Source organism: Ranitomeya variabilis, chromosome 4 (assembly GCF_051348905.1).
Source record: "Ranitomeya variabilis isolate aRanVar5 chromosome 4, aRanVar5.hap1, whole genome shotgun sequence".
Taxonomy (NCBI): Eukaryota; Metazoa; Chordata; class Amphibia; order Anura; family Dendrobatidae; genus Ranitomeya; species Ranitomeya variabilis.
The window spans coordinates 252,529,204-252,551,988 of NC_135235.1; the positions used below are offsets into that span (position 1 = coordinate 252,529,204).

Sequence of the window (22,785 nt, forward strand, 5' to 3'; positions counted from 1 at the left end):
CCAGCCTCACCCAAATGGGTTCTGGGCATCAAAGTGGGCAGTCAATTTTGGCCATTTGAATAAGTAACTGATGTTTTTAAGGGGTTAAATGACTTTGAGCCACTGATCTCACACTAAGGGCTCATTTCCACTTGCGAGACATACATCCGTGTCTCCCAGGTTAAAACCAAGCTCTGGTGTCGGCACTTCAGAGCGGAGCGTGCGGCCGCATAGTAACACATGGAGCTGCACACTCCGCTCCCAAGTGGCAGCGCCAGAGCTTGGTTTTAACCTGCGAGACACGGACGTATGTCTCGCAAGTGGAAATAAGCCCTAAGGCTGCCGTCACATGATCAGTATTTGGTCAGTATTTTACATCAGTATTTGTAAGGCTAGGTTCTCATTGCGTTATAGTGAGAGCGCTAACGGACAGCGTTGCACGGCGAAATTAACGCCGTGCAACGCGTCCGTTAGCGCTCCCATTGCCAGCCATGTTAAAGCGCATTGCTAGCGCGTGCCTTTTTCGGCACGCGCTAGCGATGTGCCGTTCTTTTGTGGCGCGCCTCGGACGCTGCAAGCAGCGTCCGCGGCGCGCCCGAGGTCCGTTCACTGCTCTCGCAGATCGGGGATCTGCGCTAGCGGGGACGTTTAACGCGACCCTGAAAAAGACATTGGGTTAGCGCAATCCGCTAGCGCTTAGCGCTAAACGGATTGCCCTAACGCAATGAGAACCTAGCCTTAGCCAAAACCAGGAGTGGAACAATTAGAGGAAAAGTATAATAGAAATATATGCACCACTTCTGTATTTATCACCCACTCCTGGTTTTGACTTACAAATACTGATGTAAAATACTGACCAAATCCTGAGCGTGTGACGGCAGCCTAAGAATACATAATAATAATCTTTATTTTTATATAGCGCTAACATATTCCACAGCGCTTTACAGTTTGCACACATTATCATCGCTGTCCCCGTGGAGGCTCACAATCTAAATTCCCTATCTGTATGTCTTTGGAATGTGGGAGGAAACTGGAGATCCCAGAGGAAACCCACGCAAACCCAAGGAGAACATACAAACTCCTTGCAGATGTTCTCCAGGGTGGGATTTGAACCCAGGACTCCAGTGCTGCAAGTCTGCAGTGCTAACCACTGAGCACCGTATAGTGCTAAGCTAACCACTACGCCACCGTGTATAGTGCTACCACTGAGCCACTGTATATAGTGCTACCACTGAGCCACTGTATATAGTGCTAACCACTGAGCCACCGTATATAGTGCTACCACTGAGCCACTATATATAGTGCTAACCATTGAGCCACTGTATATAGTGCTAGCCACTGTATATTTTGCTAACCACTGAGCCACCGTTTATAGTGCTAACCACTGAGCCACCGTATATAGTGCTAACCACTGAGCCACCGTATTTAGTGCTAACCACTGAGGCACCATATATAGTGCTACCACTGAGCCACCGTTTATAGTGCTAACCACTGAGCCACCGTATTTAGTGCTAACCACTGAGCCACCGTATATTGTGCTAACCACTGAGCCAGCGTATTTAGTACTAACCACTGAGCCACAGAATATAGTGCTAACCACTGAGCCACCGTATATAGTGCTACCACTGAGCCACTGTATATAGTGCTAACCATTGAGCCACTGTATATAGTGCTAGCCACTGTATATTTTGCTAACCACTGAGCCACCGTTTATAGTGCTAACCACTGAGCCACCGTATATAGTGCTAACCACTGAGCCACCGTATTTAGTGCTAACCACTGAGCCACCGTATATAGTGCAAACCACTGAGCCACCGTATATTATTATTATTATTATTATTTATTATTATAGCGCCATTTATTCCATGGCGCTTTACATGTGAGGAGGGGTATACATAATAAAAACAAGTACAATAATCTTGACCGATACAAGTCACAACTGGAACAGGAGGAGAGAGGACCCTGCCCGCGAGGGCTCACAATCTACAAGGGATGGGTGAGGATACAGTAGGTGAGTATATTGTGCTAACCACTTAGCCACCGTATTTAGTACTAACCACTGAGCCACAGTATATAGTGCTAACCACTGAGCCACCGTGCTGCCCACAGATGTGTATTCTTAGTGTGAGGTCAGTGGTCCAAAGGCATTTAACCCCTTAAAAACATCAGTTACTTATTCAAATCTGTGAAAATCAGCTGTTTGCCCATTTTGATGCCCAGAACCCATTTGGGCCAGGCTGGAGGGTCCTGGGTTTGATGCGAGGGATCACTATGCATGTAATAGATGTGTGAGATCACTGGCCCAAAGTCATTTAACCCTTTCATTAACGCCCTTCGGTGCCCATTTTGACGCCCATCTTTGTGCCAGTTTTATAGGCAGCATATATGCCATTTTGTAGCTGTTATTAAGTGTATTCCCATCAGGCTCCTCGCTGCATTGTATTATTACTATTATTATTACTGTGATGATTATTATTTGTTGTTAATCCTATAAAAAACAGAAAAGAAGAAACTGACGAATAAGAAGCCGACTTCAGCCTGGTCTAGTAGTCGGGGCTTGTCACACAGTGCAGGGCCGGTCTGTAGGACGAGACCCCGCTGCCGGCGGTCACTGCGCACACTCCCGATCACGGGGGGCTACAAGCTAGAGAACAGCAAGTCCTGCAGAAAGTCCGGAGACATCGAGCAGTCAGAGGCGTCACGTGAAGACCTCGGGGAAAGGTCAGAGGTCATTGTAATTCCTGAAAGGTCACCAAAAGCCGAACATCCGGGACTTCGAATCCTGGACACGGTGCACTGATGACGTCACAACACTGACTGCAGCCGTCTGAGCCTTGCCCCGCCCCGTACATCAGTCATGTGACCTAGTTGTCATGGGAACGTAGAGTAACAAGGAAGCGTCTTCCACCCGAGTAACTGACTGAGCAAGACGAGCAGGTAACGGAGCAAAACCGCACAAAGCAACAGAAAACTGAGCGGAGCCGCATGTAACGGAGCAAAACCGCACAGCGCGGAGATGTGACCGCGTCTCACTGCAATATATACTGTATATCTCTCGTGTGCTGTCTGGCGGCCGCTCTTCTGCCGTCTTGTGACCTGTCCCCTTATTATACAGTGAAGGGGGCTGGGGGTCTCCGCTGTGCTCAGATAAGGTGCTATAAGGTGTTATCCGCACACGCTCGGGTGCTGGGGGTCTCCGCTGTGCTCAGATAAGGTGCTATAAGGTGTTATCCGCACATGCTCGGGTGCTGGGGGTCTCCGCTGTGCTCAGATAAGGTGCTATAAGGTGTTATCCGCACACGCTCGGGGGCTGGGGGTCTCCGCTGTGCTCAGATAAGGTGCTTTAAGATGTTATCCGCACACGCTCGGGTGCTGGGGGTCTCCGCTGTGCTCAGATAAGGTGCTATAAGGTGTTATCCGCACACGCTCGGGGGCTGGGGGTCTCCGCTGTGCTCAGATAAGGTGCTATAAGATGTTATCTGCACACGCTCGGGGGCTGGGGGTCTCCGCTGTGCTCAGATAAGGTGCTATAAGGTGTTATCCGCACATGCTCCGGTGCTGGGGGTCTCCGCTGTGCTCAGATAAGGTGCTATAAGGTGTTATCCGCACACGCTCTGGTGCTGGGGGTCTCCGCTGTGCTCAGATAAGGTGCTATAAGGTGTTATCTGCACACGATCGGGTGCTGGGGGTCTCCGCTGTGCTCAGATAAGGTGCCATAAGGTGTTATCCGCACACGCTCGGGTGCTGGGGGTCTCCGCTGTGCTCAGATAAGGTGCTATAAGGTGTTATCTGCACACGATCGGGTGCTGGGGGTCTCCGCTGTGCTCAGATAAGGTGCCATAAGGTGTTATCCGCACACGCTCGGGTGCTGGGGGTCTCCGCTGTGCTCAGATAAGGTGCTATAAGGTTTTATCCGCACACGCTCGGGGGCTGGGGGTCTCCGCTGTGCTCAGATAAGGTGCTATAAGGTGTTATCTGCACACGCTCGGGTGCTGGGGGTCTCCGCTGTGCTCAGATAAGGTGCTATAAGGTGTTATCTGCACACGCTCGGGGGCTGGGGGTCTCCGCTGTGCTCAGATAAGGTGCTATAAGATGTTATCTGCACATGCTCGGGGGCTGGGGGTCTCCGCTGTGCTCAGATAAGGTGCTATAAGATGTTATCTGCGCACGCTCGGGGGCTGGGGGTCTCCGCTGTGCTCAGATAAGGTGCTATAAGGTGTTATCCACACATGCTCGGGGGCTGGGGGTCTCCGCTGTGCTCAGATAAGGTGCTATAAGATGTTATCTGCACATGCTCGGGGGCTGGGGGTCTCCGCTGTGCTCAGATAAGGTGCTATAAGGTGTTATCCGCACATGCTCTGGTGCTGGGGGTCTCCGCTGTGCTCAGATAAGGTGCTATAAGGTGTTATCCGCACATGCTCGGGTGCTGGGGGTCTCTGCTGTGCTCAGATAAGGTGCTATAAGGTGTTATCTGCACAAGCTCGGGGGCTGGGGGTCTCCGCTGTGCTCAGATAAGGTGCTATAAGGTGTTATCCGCACACGCTCGGGTGCTGGGAGTCTCCGCTGTGCTCAGATAAGGTGCTATAAGATGTTATCTGCACACGCTCGGGTGCTGGGGGTCTCCGCTGTGCTCAGATAAGGTGCTATAAGGTGTTATCCGCACACGCTCGGGGGCTGGGGGTCTCCGCTGTGCTCAGATAAGGTGCTATAAGGTGTTATCTGCACACGATCGGGTGCTGGGGATCTCCGCTGTGCTCAGATAAGGTGCCATAAGGTGTTATCCGCACACGCTCGGGTGCTGGGGGTCTCCGCTGTGCTCAGATAAGGTGCTATAAGGTGTTATCCGCACACGCTCGGGTGCTGGGAGTCTCCGCTGTGCTCAGATAAGGTGCTATAAGGTGTTATCCGCACACGCTCGGGGGCTGGGGGTCTCCGCTGTGCTCAGATAAGGTGCTATAAGATGTTATCTGCACACGCTCGGGGGCTGGGGGTCTCCGCTGTGCTCAGATAAGGTGCTATAAGGTGTTATCCGCACATGCTCCGGTGCTGGGGGTCTCCGCTGTGCTCAGATAAGGTGCTATAAGATGTTATCTGCACACGCTCGGGTGCTGGGGGTCTCCGCTGTGCTCAGATAAGGTGCTATAAGGTGTTATCCGCACACGCTCGGGGGCTGGGGGTCTCCGCTGTGCTCAGATAAGGTGCTATAAGGTGTTATCTGCACACGATCGGGTGCTGGGGGTCTCCGCTGTGCTCAGATAAGGTGCCATAAGGTGTTATCCGCACACGCTCGGGTGCTGGGGGTCTCCGCTGTGCTCAGATAAGGTGCTATAAGGTGTTATCTGCACACGATCGGGTGCTGGGGGTCTCCGCTGTGCTCAGATAAGGTGCCATAAGGTGTTATCCGCACACGCTCGGGTGCTGGGGGTCTCCGCTGTGCTCAGATAAGGTGCTATAAGGTTTTATCCGCACACGCTCGGGGGCTGGGGGTCTCCGCTGTGCTCAGATAAGGTGCTATAAGGTGTTATCTGCACACGCTCGGGTGCTGGGGGTCTCCGCTGTGCTCAGATAAGGTGCTATAAGATGTTATCTGCACACGATCGGGTGCTGGGGGTCTCCGCTGTGCTCAGATAAGGTGCTATAAGGTGTTATCCGCACATGCTCCGGTGCTGGGGGTCTCCGCTGTGCTCAGATAAGGTGCTATAAGGTGTTATCTGCACACGCTCGGGGGCTGGGGGTCTCCGCTGTGCTCAGATAAGGTGTTATAAGGTGTTATCTGCACACGCTCGGGGGCTGGGGGTCTCTGCTGTGCTCAGATAAGGTGCTATAAGGTGTTATCTGCACACGCTCAGGGGCTGGGGGTCTCCGCTGTGCTCAGATAAGGTGCTATAAGATGTTATCTGCACATGCTCGGGGGCTGGGGGTCTCCGCTGTGCTCAGATAAGGTGCTATAAGATGTTATCTGCGCACGCTCAGGGGCTGGGGGTCTCCGCTGTGCTCAGATAAGGTGCTATAAGATGTTATCTGCACACGCTCGGGGGCTGGGGGTCTCCGCTGTGCTAAGATAAGGTGCTATAAGGTGTTATCCGCACATGCTCTGGTGCTGGGGGTCTCCGCTGTGCTCAGATAAGGTGCTATAAGGTGTTATCCACACATGCTCGGGGGCTGGGGGTCTCCGCTGTTCTCAGATAAGGTGCTATAAGATGTTATCTGCACACGCTCGGGGGCTGGGGGTCTCCGCTGTGCTAAGATAAGGTGCTATAAGGTGTTATCCGCACATGCTCTGGTGCTGGGGGTCTCCGCTGTGCTCAGATAAGGTGCTATAAGGTGTTATCCGCACATGCTCGGGTGCTGGGGGTCTCTGCTGTGCTCAGATAAGGTGCTATAAGGTGTTATCTGCACAAGCTCGGGGGCTGGGGGTCTCCGCTGTGCTCAGATAAGGTGCTATAAGGTGTTATCCGCACACGCTCGGGTGCTGGGAGTCTCCGCTGTGCTCAGATAAGGTGCTATAAGGTGTTATCCGCACACGCTCGGGTGCTGGGGGTCTCCGCTTTGCTCAGATAAGGTGCTATAAGGTGTTATCCGCACATGCTCGGGTGCTGGGGGTCTCCGCTGTGCTCAGATAAGGTGCTATAAGGTGTTATCTGCACACGCTCGGGGGCTGGGGGTCTCCGCTGTGCTCAGATAAGGTGCTATAAGGTGTTATCTGCACACGCTCGGGGGCTGGGGGTCACCGCTGTGCTCAGATAAGGTGCTATAAGGTGTTATCTGCACACGCTCGGGGGCTGGGGGTCTCTGCTGTGCTCAGATAAGGTGCTATAAGGTGTTATTTGCACACGCTCAGGGGCTGGGGGTCTCCGCTGTGCTCAGATAAGGTGCTATAAGATGTTATCTGCACACGCTCGGGGGCTGGGGGTCTCCGCTGTGCTCAGATAAGGTGCTATAAGATGTTATCTGCGCACGCTCGGGGGCTGGGGGTCTCCGCTGTGCTCAGATAAGGTGCTATAAGGTGTTATCCGCACATGCTCGGGGGCTGGGGGTCTCCGCTGTGCTCAGATAAGGTGCTATAAGATGTTATCTGCGCACGCTCGGGGGCTGGGGGTCTCCGCTGTGCTCAGATAAGGTGCTATAAGGTGTTATCCGCACATGCTCGGGGGCTGGGGGTCTCCGCTGTGCTCAGATAAGGTGCTATAAGATGTTATCTGCACACGCTCGGGGGCTGGGGGTCTCCGCTGTGCTCAGATAAGGTGCTATAAGGTGTTATCCGCACATGCTCTGGTGCTGGGGGTCTCCGCTGTGTTCAGATAAGGTGCTATAAGGTGTTATCCGCACATGCACGGGTGCTGGAGGTCTCTGCTGTGCTCAGATAAGGTGCTATAAGGTGCTATCTGCACAAGCTCGGGGGCTGGGGGTCTCCGCTGTGCTCAGATAAGGTGCTATAAGGTGTTATCCGCACACGCTCGGGTTCTGGGGGTCTCCGCTTTGCTCAGATAAGGTGCTATAAGGTGTTATCCGCACATGCTCGGGTGCTGGGGGTCTCCGCTGTGCTCAGATAAGGTGCTATAAGGTGTTATCTGCACACGCTCGGGGGCTGGGGGTCTCCGCTGTGCTCAGATAAGGTGCTATAAGGTGTTATCTGCAAACGCTTGGGGGCTGGGGGTCTCCGCTGTGCTCAGATAAGGTGCTTTAAGATGTTATCTGCACATGCTCGGGGGCTGGGGGTCTCCGCTGTGCTCAGATAAGGTGCTATAAGGTGTTATCCGCACATGCTCGGGGGCTGGGGGTCTCTGCTGTGCTCAGATAAGGTGCTATAAGATGTTATCTGCACACGCTCGGGGGCTGGGGGTCTCCGCTGTGCTCAGATAAGGTGCTATAAAGTGTTATCCGCACATGCTCCGGTGCTGGGGGTCTCCGCTGTGCTCAGATAAGGTGCTATAAGGTGTTATCCGCACATGCTCGGGTGCTGGGGGTCTCTGCTGTGCTCAGATAAGGTGCTATAAGGTGTTATCTGCACACGCTCGGGTGCTGGTGGTCTCCGCTGTGCTCAGATAAGGTGCTATAAGGTGTTATCCGCACACGCTCGGGTGCTGGGGGTCTCCGCTGTGCTCAGATAAGGTGCTATAAGATGTTATCCGCACATGCTCGGGGCTGGGGGTCTCCGCTGTGCTCAGATAAGGTACTATAAGGTGTTATCCGCACACGCTCGGGGGCTGGGGGTCTCCGCTGTGCTCAGATAAGGTGCTATAAGGTGTTATCTGCACACGATCGGGTGCTGGGGGTCTCCGCTGTGCTCAGATAAGGTGCCATAAGGTGTTATCCGCACACGCTCGGGTGCTGGGGGTCTCCGCTGTGCTCAGATAAGGTGCTATAAGGTGTTATCTGCACACGATCGGGTGCTGGGGGTCTCCGCTGTGCTCAGATAAGGTGCCATAAGGTATTATCCGCACACGCTCGGGTGCTGGGGGTCTCCGCTGTGCTCAGATAAGGTGCTATAAGGTTTTATCCGCACATGCTCGGGGGCTGGGGGTCTCCGCTGTGCTCAGATAAGGTGCTATAAGGTGTTATCTGCACACGCTCGGGTGCTGGGGGTCTCCGCTGTGCTCAGATAAGGTGCTATAAGATGTTATCTGCACACGATCGGGTGCTGGGGGTCTCCGCTGTGCTCAGATAAGGTGCTATAAGGTGTTATCCGCACATGCTCCGGTGCTGGGGGTCTCCGCTGTGCTCAGATAAGGTGCTATAAGGTGTTATCTGCACACGCTCGGGGGCTGGGGGTCTCCGCTGTGCTCAGATAAGGTGCTATAAGGTGTTATCTGCACACGCTCGGGGGCTGGGGGTCTCTGCTGTGCTCAGATAAGGTGCTATAAGGTGTTATCTGCACACGCTCAGGGGCTGGGGGTCTCCGCTGTGCTCAGATAAGGTGCTATAAGATGTTATCTGCACATGCTCGGGGGCTGGGGGTCTCCGCTGTGCTCAGATAAGGTGCTATGAGATGTTATCTGCGCACGCTCGGGGGCTGGGGGTCTCCGCTGTGCTCAGATAAGGTGCTATAAGGTGTTATCTGCACACGATCGGGTGCTGGGGGTCTCCGCTGTGCTCAGATAAGGTGCCATAAGGTGTTATCCGCACACGCTCGGGTGCTGGGGGTCTCCGCTGTGCTCAGATAAGGTGCTATAAGGTTTTATCCGCACATGCTCGGGGGCTGGGGGTCTCCGCTGTGCTCAGATAAGGTGCTATAAGGTGTTATCTGCACACGCTCGGGTGCTGGGGGTCTCCGCTGTGCTCAGATAAGGTGCTATAAGATGTTATCTGCACACGATCGGGTGCTGGGGGTCTCCGCTGTGCTCAGATAAGGTGCTATAAGGTGTTATCCGCACATGCTCCGGTGCTGGGAGTCTCCGCTGTGCTCAGATAAGGTGCTATAAGGTGTTATCTGCACACGCTCGGGGGCTGGGGGTCTCCGCTGTGCTCAGATAAGGTGCTATAAGGTGTTATCTGCACACGCTCGGGGGCTGGGGGTCTCTGCTGTGCTCAGATAAGGTGCTATAAGGTGTTATCTGCACACGCTCAGGGGCTGGGGGTCTCCGCTGTGCTCAGATAAGGTGCTATAAGATGTTATCTGCACATGCTCGGGGGCTGGGGGTCTCCGCTGTGCTCAGATAAGGTGCTATAAGATGTTATCTGCGCACGCTCGGGGGCTGGGGGTCTCCGCTGTGCTCAGATAAGGTGCTATAAGGTGTTATCCGCACAAGCTCGGGGGCTGGGGGTCTCCGCTGTGCTCAGATAAGGTGCTATAAGATGTTATCTGCACACGCTCGGGGGCTGGGGGTCTCCGCTGTGCTCAGATAAGGTGCTATAAGGTGTTATCCGCACATGCTCTGGTGCTGGGGGTCTCCGCTGTGCTCAGATAAGGTGCTATAAGGTGTTATCCGCACATGCTCGGGTGCTGGGGGTCTCTGCTGTGCTCAGATAAGGTGCTATAAGGTGTTATCTGCACAAGCTCGGGGGCTGGGGGTCTCCGCTGTGCTCAGATAAGGTGCTATAAGGTGTTATCCGCACACGCTCGGGTGCTGGGAGTCTCCGCTGTGCTCAGATAAGGTGCTATAAGGTGTTATCCGCACACGCTCGGGTGCTGGGGGTCTCCGCTTTGCTCAGATAAGGTGCTATAAGGTGTTATCCGCACATGCTCGGGTGCTGGGGGTCTCCGCTGTGCTCAGATAAGGTGCTATAAGGTGTTATCTGCACACGCTCGGGGGCTGGGGGTCTCCGCTGTGCTCAGATAAGGTGCTATAAGGTGTTATCTGCACACGCTAGGGGGCTGGGGGTCACCGCTGTGCTCAGATAAGGTGCTATAAGGTGTTATCTGCACACGCTCGGGGGCTGGGGGTCTCTGCTGTGCTCAGATAAGGTGCTATAAGGTGTTATCTGCACACGCTCAGGGGCTGGGGGTCTCCGCTGTGCTCAGATAAGGTGCTATAAGATGTTATCTGCACATGCTCGGGGGCTGGGGGTCTCCGCTGTGCTCAGATAAGGTGCTATAAGATGTTATCTGCGCACGCTCGGGGGCTGGGGGTCTCCGCTGTGCTCAGATAAGGTGCTATAAGGTGTTATCCGCACATGCTCGGGGGCTGGGGGTCTCCGCTGTGCTCAGATAAGGTGCTATAAGATGTTATCTGCACACGCTCGGGGGCTGGGGGTCTCTGCTGTGCTCAGATAAGGTGCTATAAGGTGTTATCCGCACATGCTCTGGTGCTGGGGGTCTCCGCTGTGCTCAGATAAGGTGCTATAAGGTGTTATCCGCACATGCTCGGGTGCTAGAGGTCTCTGCTGTGCTCAGATAAGATGCTATAAGGTGCTATCTGCACAAGCTCGGGGGCTGGGGGTCTCCGCTGTGCTCAGATAAGGTGCTATAAGGTGTTATCCGCACACGCTCGGGTGCTGGGGGTCTCCGCTTTGCTCAGATAAGGTGCTATAAGGTGTTATCCGCAGATGCTCGGGTGCTGGGGGTCTCCGCTGTGCTCAGATAAGGTGCTATAAGGTGTTATCTGCACACGCTCGGGGGCTGGGGGTCTCCGCTGTGCTCAGATAAGGTGCTATAAGGTGTTATCTGCAAACGCTTGGGGGCTGGGGGTCTCCGCTGTGCTCAGATAAGGTGCTTTAAGATGTTATCTGCACATGCTCGGGGGCTGGGGGTCTCCGCTGTGCTCATATAAGGTGCTATAAGGTGTTATCCGCACATGCTCGGGGGCTGGGGGTCTCTGCTGTGCTCAGATAAGGTGCTATAAGATGTTATCTGCACACGCTCGGGGGCTGGGGGTCACCGCTGTGCTCAGATAAGGTGCTCTAAGGTGTTATCTGCACACGCTCGGGGGCTGGGGGTCTCTGCTGTGCTCAGATAAGGTGCTATAAGGTGTTATCCGCACACGCTCGGGTGCTGGGGGTCTCCGCTTTGCTCAGATAAGGTGCTATAAGGTGTTATCCGCACATGCTCTGGTGCTGGGGGTCTCCGCTGTGCTCAGATAAGGTGCTATAAGGTGTTATCCGCACATGCTCGGGTGCTAGAGGTCTCTGCTGTGCTCAGATAAGATGCTATAAGGTGCTATCTGCACAAGCTCGGGGGCTGGGGGTCTCCGCTGTGCTCAGATAAGGTGCTATAAGGTGTTATCCGCACACGCTCGGGTGCTGGGGGTCTCCGCTTTGCTCAGATAAGGTGCTATAAGGTGTTATCTGCAAACGCTTGGGGGCTGGGGGTCTCCGCTGTGCTCAGATAAGGTGCTTTAAGATGTTATCTGCACATGCTCGGGGGGCTGGGGGTCTCCGCTGTGCTCAGATAAGTTGCTATAAGGTGTTATCCGCACATGCTCGGGGGCTGGGGGTCTCTGCTGTGCTCAGATAAGGTGCTATAAGATGTTATCTGCACACGCTCGGGGGCTGGGGGGCTCCGCTGTGCTCAGATAAGGTGCTATAAGGTGTTATCCGCACATGCTCCGGTGCTGGGGGTCTCCGCTGTGCTCAGATAAGGTGCTATAAGATGTTATCCGCACACGCTCGGGGGCTGGGGGTCTCTGCTGTGCTCAGATAAGGTGCTATAAGGTGTTATCCGCACATGCTCGGGTGCTGGGGGTCTCTGCTGTGCTCAGATAAGGTGCTATAAGGTGTTATCCGCACATGCTCGGGTGCTGGGGGTCTCCGCTGTGCTCAGATAAGGTGCTATAAGGTGTTATCCGCACATGCTCCGGTGCTGGGGGTCTCCGCTGTGCTCAGATAAGGTGCTATAAGGTGTTATCCGCACATGCTCGGGTGCTGGGGGTCTCCGCTGTGCTCAGATAAGGTGCTATAAGATGTTATCCGCACACGCTCGGGGGCTGGGGGTCTCCGCTGTGCTCAGATAAGGTGCTATAAGGTGTTATCCGCACATGCTCCGGTGCTGGGGGTCTCCGCTGTGCTCAGATAAGGTGCTATAAGGTGTTATCTGCACACGCTCGGGTGCTGGGGGTCTCCGCTGTGCTCAGATAAGGTGCTATAAGGTGTTATCCGCACATGCTCCGGTGCTGGGGGTCTCCGCTGTGCTCAGATAAGGTGCTATAAGGTGTTATCTGCACACGCTCGGGTGCTGGGAGTCTCCGCTGTGCTCAGATAAGGTGCTATAAGGTGTTATCCGCACACGCTCGGGTGCTGGGGGTCTCCGCTTTGCTCAGATAAGGTGCTATAAGGTGTTATCCGCACATGCTCGGGTGCTGGGGGTCTCCGCTGTGCTCAGATAAGGTGCTATAAGGTGTTATCTGCACACGCTCGGGGGCTGGGGGTCTCTGCTGTGCTCAGATAAGGTGCTATAAGGTGTTATCTGCACACGCTCAGGGGCTGGGGGTCTCCGCTGTGCTCAGATAAGGTGCTATAAGATGTTATCTGCACATGCTCGGGGGCTGGGGGTCTCCGCTGTGCTCAGATAAGGTGCTATAAGATGTTATCTGCGCACGCTCGGGGGCTGGGGGTCTCCGCTGTGCTCAGATAAGGTGCTATAAGGTGTTATCCGCACATGCTCGGGGGCTGGGGGTCTCCGCTGTGCTCAGATAAGGTGCTATAAGATGTTATCTGCACACGCTCGGGGGCTGGGGGTCTCCGCTGTGCTCAGATAAGGTGCTATAAGGTGTTATCCGCACATGCTCTGGTGCTGGGGGTCTCCGCTGTGCTCAGATAAGGTGCTATAAGGTGTTATCCGCACATGCTCGGGTGCTAGAGGTCTCTGCTGTGCTCAGATAAGATGCTATAAGGTGCTATCTGCACAAGCTCGGGGGCTGGGGGTCTCCGCTGTGCTCAGATAAGGTGCTATAAGGTGTTATCCGCACACGCTCGGGTGCTGGGGGTCTCCGCTTTGCTCAGATAAGGTGCTATAAGGTGTTATCTGCAAACGCTTGGGGGCTGGGGGTCTCCGCTGTGCTCAGATAAGGTGCTTTAAGATGTTATCTGCACATGCTCGGGGGGCTGGGGGTCTCCGCTGTGCTCAGATAAGGTGCTATAAGGTGTTATCCGCACATGCTCGGGGGCTGGGGGTCTCCGCTGTGCTCAGATAAGGTGCTTTAAGATGTTATCTGCACATGCTCGGGGGGCTGGGGGTCTCCGCTGTGCTCAGATAAGGTGCTATAAGGTGTTATCCGCACACGCTCGGGGGCTGGGGGGCTCCGCTGTGCTCAGATAAGGTGCTATAAGGTGTTATCCGCACATGCTCCGGTGCTGGGGGTCTCCGCTGTGCTCAGATAAGGTGCTATAAGGTGTTATCCGCACATGCTCGGGTGCTGGGGGTCTCTGCTGTGCTCAGATAAGGTGCTATAAGGTGTTATCCGCACATGCTCGGGTGCTGGGGGTCTCCGCTGTGCTCAGATAAGGTGCTATAAGATGTTATCCGCACACGCTTGGGGGCTGGGGGTCTCCGCTGTGCTCAGATAAGGTGCTATAAGGTGTTATCCGCACATGCTCCGGTGCTGGGGGTCTCCGCTGTGCTCAGATAAGGTGCTATAAGGTGTTATCTGCACACGCTCGGGTGCTGGGGGTCTCCGCTGTGCTCAGATAAGGTGCTATAAGGTGTTATCCGCACATGCTCCGGTGCTGGGGGTCTCCGCTGTGCTCAGATAAGGTGCTATAAGGTGTTATCCGCACATGCTCGGGTGCTGGGGGTCTCCGCTGTGCTCAGATAAGGTGCTATAAGATGTTATCCGCACACGCTCGGGGGCTGGGGGTCTCCGCTGTGCTCAGATAAGGTGCTATAAGGTGTTATCCGCACATGCTCCGGTGCTGGGGGTCTCCGCTGTGCTCAGATAAGGTGCTATAAGGTGTTATCTGCACACGCTCGGGTGCTGGGGGTCTCCGCTGTGCTCAGATAAGGTGCTATAAGGTGTTATCCGCACATGCTCCGGTGCTGGGGGTCTCCGCTGTGCTCAGTTACGGTGCTATAAGGTGTTATCTGCACACGCTCGGGTGCTGGGGGTCTCCGCTGTGCTCAGATAAGGTGCTATAAGGTGTTATCCGCACACGCTCGGGTGCTGGGGGTCTCCGCTGTGCTCAGATAAGGTGCTATAAGATGTTATCCGCACATGCTCGAGGCTGGGGGTCTCCGCTGTGCTCAGATAAGGTACTATAAGGTGTTATCCGCACACGCTCGGGGGCTGGGGGTCTCCGCTGTGCTCAGATAAGGTGTTATCCGCGCACACTGGGGCTCCGTATCTCACCTCTAATGTGAGACCACCATCATCTTATAGACCGCCATCTCCTGTATCTCACACATAATGTGTCTTCCAGATATTCCGCATGTGATTACTTCTGCAGATTCTCGTCATGTCTCTGCATTATTATGGTTTTGCGCCTAAAAATGTAAATTGTAGTTGTTATTTTGTCAGTATTTTGTGACTCCCCTTTTGTCTCTCAGTCAGACTCAGGCTTGTCTTCACAAAGACTGTGGGGACAATCCGGCACATCTACATGGTCATTGAACCATTTCTTTGACAATCCTGACGTCTGTTTCGGGTCGTTGTCCTTCTGGATCACTGTTGTTCTTTTCATAGTTCTGCAGGTTAAGGAGTAACTCGCAGAGCTGTGGAGTCAGTAAGCCAAACCTCTGACTCCTCAGTTTCCATGACACCAATTCCGACTCCACCAAAATGGGCCCCGACTACACGACTCCGACTCCACCGCCCTGATAACTCGTCTTACAGGATACTCACATATAGCTCAGCATTGAGACCACCATCGATCCTGGTGAAGTATCCAGTGCCATGTCATCAGGCTTCCTCCACCAAACTGGACAGTTCTTCCAATTTCCTGAGCTGTTAGCCTTTTTTCCTTGTTTCTAGCAGACCTATCATTACACATCAGAGCCTACACTATGGACTTTCGTCTCATCGCCCCACATCACCCATTTCCAATCTTCTACTTTCCGTACTTTTTTGCAATCTCGAGCAAACACTTTTTATGACGATATTGAAGTTGAGGCTTCTTCACCTTTCCAGACTTGTATAACATGCGTCACACGGTGCTGACATGGACGCCTGTGATCTCACTATTATGAAGCACACGAATCACCTCCACTGCCGTGTTTGCGGCTCCAGAACTGATAGACCTTGGGTTGAGCCGACTTGTTGACTCCGATATTTTGCCTGGATGTCCATTGGCTTCTCAATAGATGGACAGACTTCATTTCATATTCTTCCAGCTGTCATGGTGCTCACATGATGCAGTTTGGCAATTTTCTTGGCCGAGAGACGGCTATCGGTGAGCTGGATGAGGCTGTTTCTCTTTTCTTGGGAAATCTTCATGGCAGCTCCTCGATTCGGACCAGTGAGCTTTCATTTGGGAATTATCCTAATAACACACGGAGCTGTTAGGGAAAAGGTTATTCCACCACCAGGAGCAAAACCGTAACAATGCAGCGACATGACGAGAATGTGCAGAACTAATCATATGTGAAGTAGCTGCAAGTCACATTTATGTGTGAGATAAAGGAGATGGTGGTCTATAAGATGATGGTGGTCTATAAGATGATGGTGGTCTATAAGATGATGGTGGTCTGTAAGATGATGGTGGTCTGTAAGATGATGGTGGTCTGTAAGATGATGGTGGTCTATAAGATGATGGTGGTCTATAAGATGATGGTCTATAAGATGATGGTGATCTATAAGATGATGATAGTCGTCTATAAGATGATGGTGGTCTATAAGATGATGTCGTCTATAAGATGATGTCGTCTATAAGATGATGGTGATATATAAGATGATGATAGTCGTCTATAAGATGATGTCGTCTATAAGATGATGTCGTCTACAAGATGATGGTGGTCTATTAGATGATGGTGGTCTATAAGATGATGGTGGTCTATAAGATGATGGTCATCTATAAGATGATGGTCGTCTATAAGATGATGGTCGTCTATAAGATGATGGTGGTCTACAAGATGATGGTGGTCTACAAGATGATGGTGGTCTATAAGATAATGGTGGTCTATAAGATGATGATAGTCGTCTATAAGATGATGGTGGTCTATAAGATGATGTCGTCTATTAGATGATGGTGGTCTATAAGATGATGGTCATCTATAAGATGATGGTCGTCTATAAGATGATGTCGTCTATAAGATGATGAGGCCCAGGCAGAAATCCCGACCCTTCCACGTGCAGCCTAAAGGCGTCCGTCTAGTCTACTGTACATTATTGCCATGTAATAATTCCATAATCACAGGATCGGGGCGATGTTCCCTGGTGAAGCCTGTTCCTGGCGCTGTGCCCACGGTCTCCAGACCGATCTCCGGCTATAAATGCACCCAAGACACAAGCCGGACCCATCGCTGGAGATGACGGACCTCCACTCCAGCCTCCATTGCTGCAAGTCCAGCCTACGCTCATCATCTGAAGACAATGTGGGCAGCACCATGAAGAGGCCACACTGGTCCAATCACCAGGATTATGATGTGGGGGGTTATTATGTCCAGTAGCTGGACCCCTCTATTCTACAGAGCGTTGCATTGTGGGGGGGGGGGGGGGGGATGGTTCAGGGGACTCACTGATCATGTAGCCAGTTACTTGTACTTCACATTGATGCCACAAGAGGGAGACATTGCACCAAGTTTATGTGTATTCTTATGATAGGAGTTTTTACTAATGCATCACTCTGGATTGCCCCCCCATCAGGCCACCTACAGACAGGGACCCCATCAGAACACCTACAGACAGAGCCCCTATCAGAACACCTACAGACAGAGCCCCTATCAGAACACCTACAGACAGAGCCCCCATCAGAACCCCTACAGATAGAGCCCCCATCAGACCCCCTACAGACAGGGCCCCCTACAGACAGGGCCCCCATCAGAACACCTACAGACAGGGCCCCCATCAGAACACCTACAGACAGGGCCCCCATCAGAACCCCTACAGATAGAGCCCCCATCAGGCCCCCTACAGATAGAGCCCCCATCAGGCCCCCTACAGATAGAGCCCCCATCAGGCCCCCTACAGATAGAGCCCCCATCAGGCCCCCTACAGATAGAGCCCCCATCAGGCCCCCTACAGATAGAGCCCCCATCAGGCCCCCTACAGATAGAGCCCCCATCAGGCCCCCTACAGATAGAGCCCCCATCAGGCCCCCTACAGATAGAGCCCCCATCAGGCCCTCTACAGATAGAGCCCCCATCAGACCCCCTACAGATAGAGCCCCCATCAGACCCCCTACAGATAGAGCCCCCATCAGAACCCTAAGGGTATGTGTCCACGTGCACCTGAGGTCACTGGCAGGTCACTTGCGTTGTTTCAGCATTGTAAGGACATGCGTTCTGAAAAGACGCACCGCATGTCCGTTTCCGCGGGTCTGCCGCATTCGTCTTTTAATGCATAGTGGAGATGGGATTTCATGAAATCCCCTCCACTATGCTGTAACATCTGGACGCTGCGGCTCTACGCAGCGTCAAACACGCAGCGTCAAACACGCAGCGTTTCCTGAATGTGGAAACATACCCCTACAGATAGAGCCCCTATCAGACCCCCTGCAGATAGAGCCCCCATCAGACCCCCTGCAGATAGAGCCCCCATCAGACCCCCTACAGATAGAGCCCCCATCAGACCCCCTACAGATACAGTCTCCATCAGGCCCCCTACAGACAGAGCCTCCATGAGGCCCCCTACAGATAGAGCCCCCTACAGATAGAACCTCCATCAGATCCCCTACAGATAGCGCCTCCATCAGATCCCCTACAGATAGCGCCTCCATCAGATCCCCTACAGATAGCGCCTCCATCAGACCCCCTACAGATAGAGCCCCCATCAGACCCCCTACAGAGAGAGCCTCCATCAGACCCCCTAAAATTATATCAGCGCAAAGATCCAAAAAGTTATAATTACCTTATGTAGGTACAGGTCCAGCGTACCCCTTAACGCGCGTTTCAATCTCGTATCTTCCTCAGAAGGGGTGCACGCTTACAACTTTTTTTGGGGGGTATTTGCTCTGATATAATTTTTCTTTACAAACGGCCACTTTAATGTTATGGTGTGCCCATGGTTACTGGCTACTTAGCCGGACATCACATTAATCATGTAGCTGCTTAGTCCTGCTGTGTATTACCTTATACCTTGAAATACTTAATCGTTACACAATGAATCTAATTATTTTATGCACTTTATGTTTCATATCTAGCCTTATCAATATCTTCATTCACACTGGCTATGTGGTTGTTGTAGGATGTGATATCCCCTATGTGTGTGTGTGTATATGTATATATATATATATATATATATATATATATATATATATATATATATATATATATATATATATATATATATATATATATATATATATATATATATATATATATATATACATTTTCCCATTGTAGGTATAATTCTATTTACTCCATGTCCAGCGTTTGCTGTTTTGCCATTACTTGTATGGTGTACTAGCATCTCCTATTTTTTAAATGTCCTTTTTTTTTTTTTAAATTCTTTGTATTTTGAATAAAATCTTTTTACATTTACAATTCCTGGTATTGGAGGACTTTGTTGTTTTTCCCTATAACTAGACCAGTTTCCAGTGTTACTGTGTCACATCTTGTCTCTCGGTTTATTTGCTGTGGATTTCCGCTTTCCTTCCATGTTATTGTTGCAGATTCGTGCAGAACACTGGAGCGATGTCGATCCCTTTCTCCAACACCCATTATCGTGTCCCCCGAGGCTTCGCCAACCTCCTGGAGGGGCTGACCAGGGAGGTGCTGAGGGAGCAGCCAAAAGAGATACCAAACTTTGCCGCCAGATATTTTGCAGAACTTCTTAAAAAGAGGGAAGGTGAGTTCTGCTGATTACTGACCCTGCCGCAAAGCAGCAGCTGCAAACTCACTACCTGCAGCCGGTTATCACCCCAAGAGGGGCCACCAGTCCGGGGTATGAGCACAAAATACAGCCATTAACCCCTTCCCTAAATAGGACGGACTGATAGTTCCTGTATCAGACACCGGTGTATTTCATGGCTGTGGAGCAGATCCCTCTCCTCATACTGCGGACGCCGGCTGTGCTGTGGAGACGCCGGCTGTGCTGTGGAGACGCCGGCTGTGCTATGGAGACGCCGGCTGTGCTATGGAGACGCCGGCTGTGCTATGGAGACGCCGGCTGTGCTATGGAGGCGCCGGCTGTGCTATGGAGAGGCGCCGGCTGTGCTATGAAGACGTGGCTGTGCTATAGAGACGCCGGCTGTGCTATGGAGACGTGGCTGTGCTATAGAGACGCCGGCTGTGCTATGGAGACACCGGCTGTGCTATGGGAAGACGCCGGCTGTGCTATGGAGACGTGGCTGTGCTATAGAGACGCCGGCTGTGCTATGGAGACGTGGCTGTGCCATGGAGACGCCGGCTGTGCCATGGAGACGCCGGCTGTGCCATGGAGACGCCGGCTGTGCCATGGAGACGCCGGCTGTGCCATGGAGACGCCGGCTGTGCCATGGAGACGCCGGCTGTGTTATAGAGACGCTGGCTGTGCTATAGAGACGCCTGCTGTGCTATAGAGACGCCTGCTGTGCTATAGAGACGCCTGCTGTGCTATAGAGACGCCTGCTGTGCTATAGAGACGCCGGCTGTGCTATGGAGGTGTCGGCTGTGCTATGGAGGTGTCGGCTGTGCTATGGAGGTGTCGGCTGTGCTATGGAGACGTCGGCTGTGCTATGGAGGTGACGGCTGTGCTATGGAGGTGACGGCTGTGCTATGGAGGTGACGGCTGTGCTATGGAGGTGACGGCTGAGCTATGGAGACGTCGGCTGTGCTATGGAGACGTCGGCTGTGCTATGGAGACACACCGGCTGTGCTATGGAGGTGCCGGCTGTGCTATGGAGGTGCCGGCTGTGCTATGGAGGTGCCGGCTGTGCTATGGAGGTGCCGGCTGTGCTATGGAGGTGTCGGCTGTGCTATGGAGGTGTCGGCTGTGCTATGGAGGTGACGGCTGTGCTATGGAGGTGACGGCTGTGCTATGGAGACGTCGGCTGTGCTATGGAGACGTCGGCTGTGCTATGGAGACGTCGGCTGTGCTATGGAGACACACCGGCTGTGCTATGGAGGTGCCGGCTGTGCTATGAAGACATGTCGGCAGTGTTATGGAGGTGCCGGCTGTAGTATAGAGACGCCGGCTGTGCTATGGAGGCAGCATCCACCTCTAACGGCAGTGTCCAGAGCGACGGGAGAACGCTGCTATTTAACCCCTTAAATGTCACTGTCAGTCTCTCTGAAAAGTTCTTCTTCCAGGGCTATGCCAATCATGGCGTCTCAGTGTCCCCTAAAGGGGCAAATAATAGCGTCCAGCCGTTGTCCTGGGCTCTTCAGTCTTTCCCGGTTTTACAATCTAGGTGACAATGAACTTTTGGTGTCTCCGCACGCCTCACATCCAAGCTGCAGAATATATATTTTCTGAGAATTTTAACTTTTTATATCATTTTTTTTTTTTTAACAAGTTCCGAATATAAGACCCTGCCCAGGTGTCGCTGTCCTTGCGCCCCTTTAATATACTTCATGTTGCTTTGTGGGATGCGGCAGGAAGCTTCTTATTCCTGAGCTGTCACAGATCTCCGGTAGTCAGACTGCCGCCACCTTCATGATTTATGGGTTGGCAAACAAGATGGCCGCCTACACTTGCCGCAGGTGACAGACTCATTGTAGCACAATTGTCATAATTTTCACTAATGGAAGAAAGAAGCTTTGTCACAGCAGCGGCCTCCGTGTCAGAGATAGAAATGAGTCATTAATTAGGGCTGATAGCGGAGCTTCACACTTGGCGGTTTAAGGCTGTGCCGCGGGGCCTCATTAACCCCTACGTCTCCATTTTCTTTTTGCAGAGTCTGGCTTTGACCCGGCAGAATGGGGCGCCGCCCTGGAGGACAGGTTCTACAACAACCACTCCTTCCAGGTAAGTGGCTCCCGGGTGCTGGGTCACGTGTGGTTATGAATGACCAAAATCTGGAGCCAGGTGGATAATTACAGGGACACACAATGCACGCACCGCCCTCCATGTGGCACGGCCGCTGGAAATGTCCATAGTCAGGGAAACCTTCTTAGGCTGGGGCCACACTTGTGAGAAACTCGCACGAGTCTCGCACCTCAATACCCGGCACTGCCGCCGGCACTCGGGACCGGAGTGTGTGGTTAGTCGAGAAGGAAGGCAGAGAAGCGGGCAGCATGAGAAATGAGGGAGCAGGCTGTGTGAGGGGGAGGAGCAGGCTGTATGAGGGGGAGGAGCAGGCTGTGAGGGGGAGGAGCAGGCTGTGAGGGGGAGGAGCAGGCTGTGAGGGGGAGGAGCAGGCTGTGTGAGGAAGAGGAGTAGGCTGTGAGGGGGAGAAGCAGGCTGTGTGAGGGGGAAGAGCAGGCTGTGAGGGGGAGGAGCATGCTCTGTGAGGGGGAGGAGCATGCTGTGTGAGGGGGAGGAGCAGGCTGTGTGAGGAAGAGGAGCAGGCCTGTGAGGGGGAGGAGCAGGCCTGTGAGGGGGAGGAGCAGGCCTGTGAGGGGGAGGAGCAGGCTGTGTGAGGAAGAGGAGTAGGCTGTGAGGGGGAGAAGCAGGCTGTGTGAGGGGGAAGAGCAGGCTGTGAGGGGGAGGAGAAGGCTGTGTAAGGGGGAGGAGCAGGCTGTGTGAGGGGGGAGGAGGAGGCTGTGTGAGGGGGAGGAGCAGGCTGTGTGAGGGGGAGGAGCAGGCTGTGTGAGGGGGGAAGGAGCAGGCTGTGTGAGGGGGGAAGGAGCAGGCTGTGTGAGGGGGGAAGGAGAAGGTTGTGTGAGGGGGGAAGGAGCAGGCTGTGTGAGGGGGAAGGAGCAGGCTGTGTGAGGGGGGAAGGAGCAGGCTGTGTGAGGGGGAGGAGCAGGCTGTGAGGGGGAGGAGCAGGCTGCGTGAGGGGGAAGGAGCAGGCTGCGTGAGGGGGAGGAGCAGGCTGCGTGAGGGGAAAAGGAGCAGGCTGTGTGAGGGGGGAGTGAGCAGGCTGTGTCAGGGGGGAGTGAGCAGGCTGTGTCAGGGGGGAGTGAGCAGGCTATCTGAGGGGGAGGAGCAGGCTGTCTGAGGGGGGAGGAGCAGGCTGTGTGAGGGGGAGGAGCAGGTTGCGTGGGGGAAGGGAGTAGGCTGCATGAGGGGGGAAGGAGCAGGCTGCGTGGGGGGGAGGAGGCTGCGTGAGGGGGAGGGAGCAGGCTGTGTGAGGGGGAGGAGCAGGCTGTGTGAGGGGGAGGGAGTAGGCTGTGTGGGGGGGAGGGAGTAGGCTGTGTGAGGGGGGAAGAAAGAGGCTGTGTGAGGGGGGAAGGAACAGGCTGTGTGAGGGTGGAAT

The 22,785-nt window shown here is 53.6% G+C and overlaps 1 protein-coding gene across 2 annotated transcripts in view; it reads left to right on the forward strand.

Moving 5' to 3' along the window:
* Positions 1–2,805: 2,805 nt before the first annotated feature.
* The window catches only part of LOC143764185 (uncharacterized), a 62,880-nt gene continuing 42,900 nt past the window's right edge, over positions 2,806–22,785 (forward strand). For both annotated transcript variants that reach the window (XM_077249509.1, XM_077249510.1), the window contains exons 1-3: positions 2,806–2,916; positions 19,117–19,292; positions 21,322–21,392. In XM_077249509.1, coding sequence (XP_077105624.1) covers positions 19,139–19,292; positions 21,322–21,392 — 225 coding nt within the window. In that variant the 5' untranslated portion in view covers positions 2,806–2,916; positions 19,117–19,138. The remainder of the gene's footprint in view (positions 2,917–19,116; positions 19,293–21,321; positions 21,393–22,785) is intronic.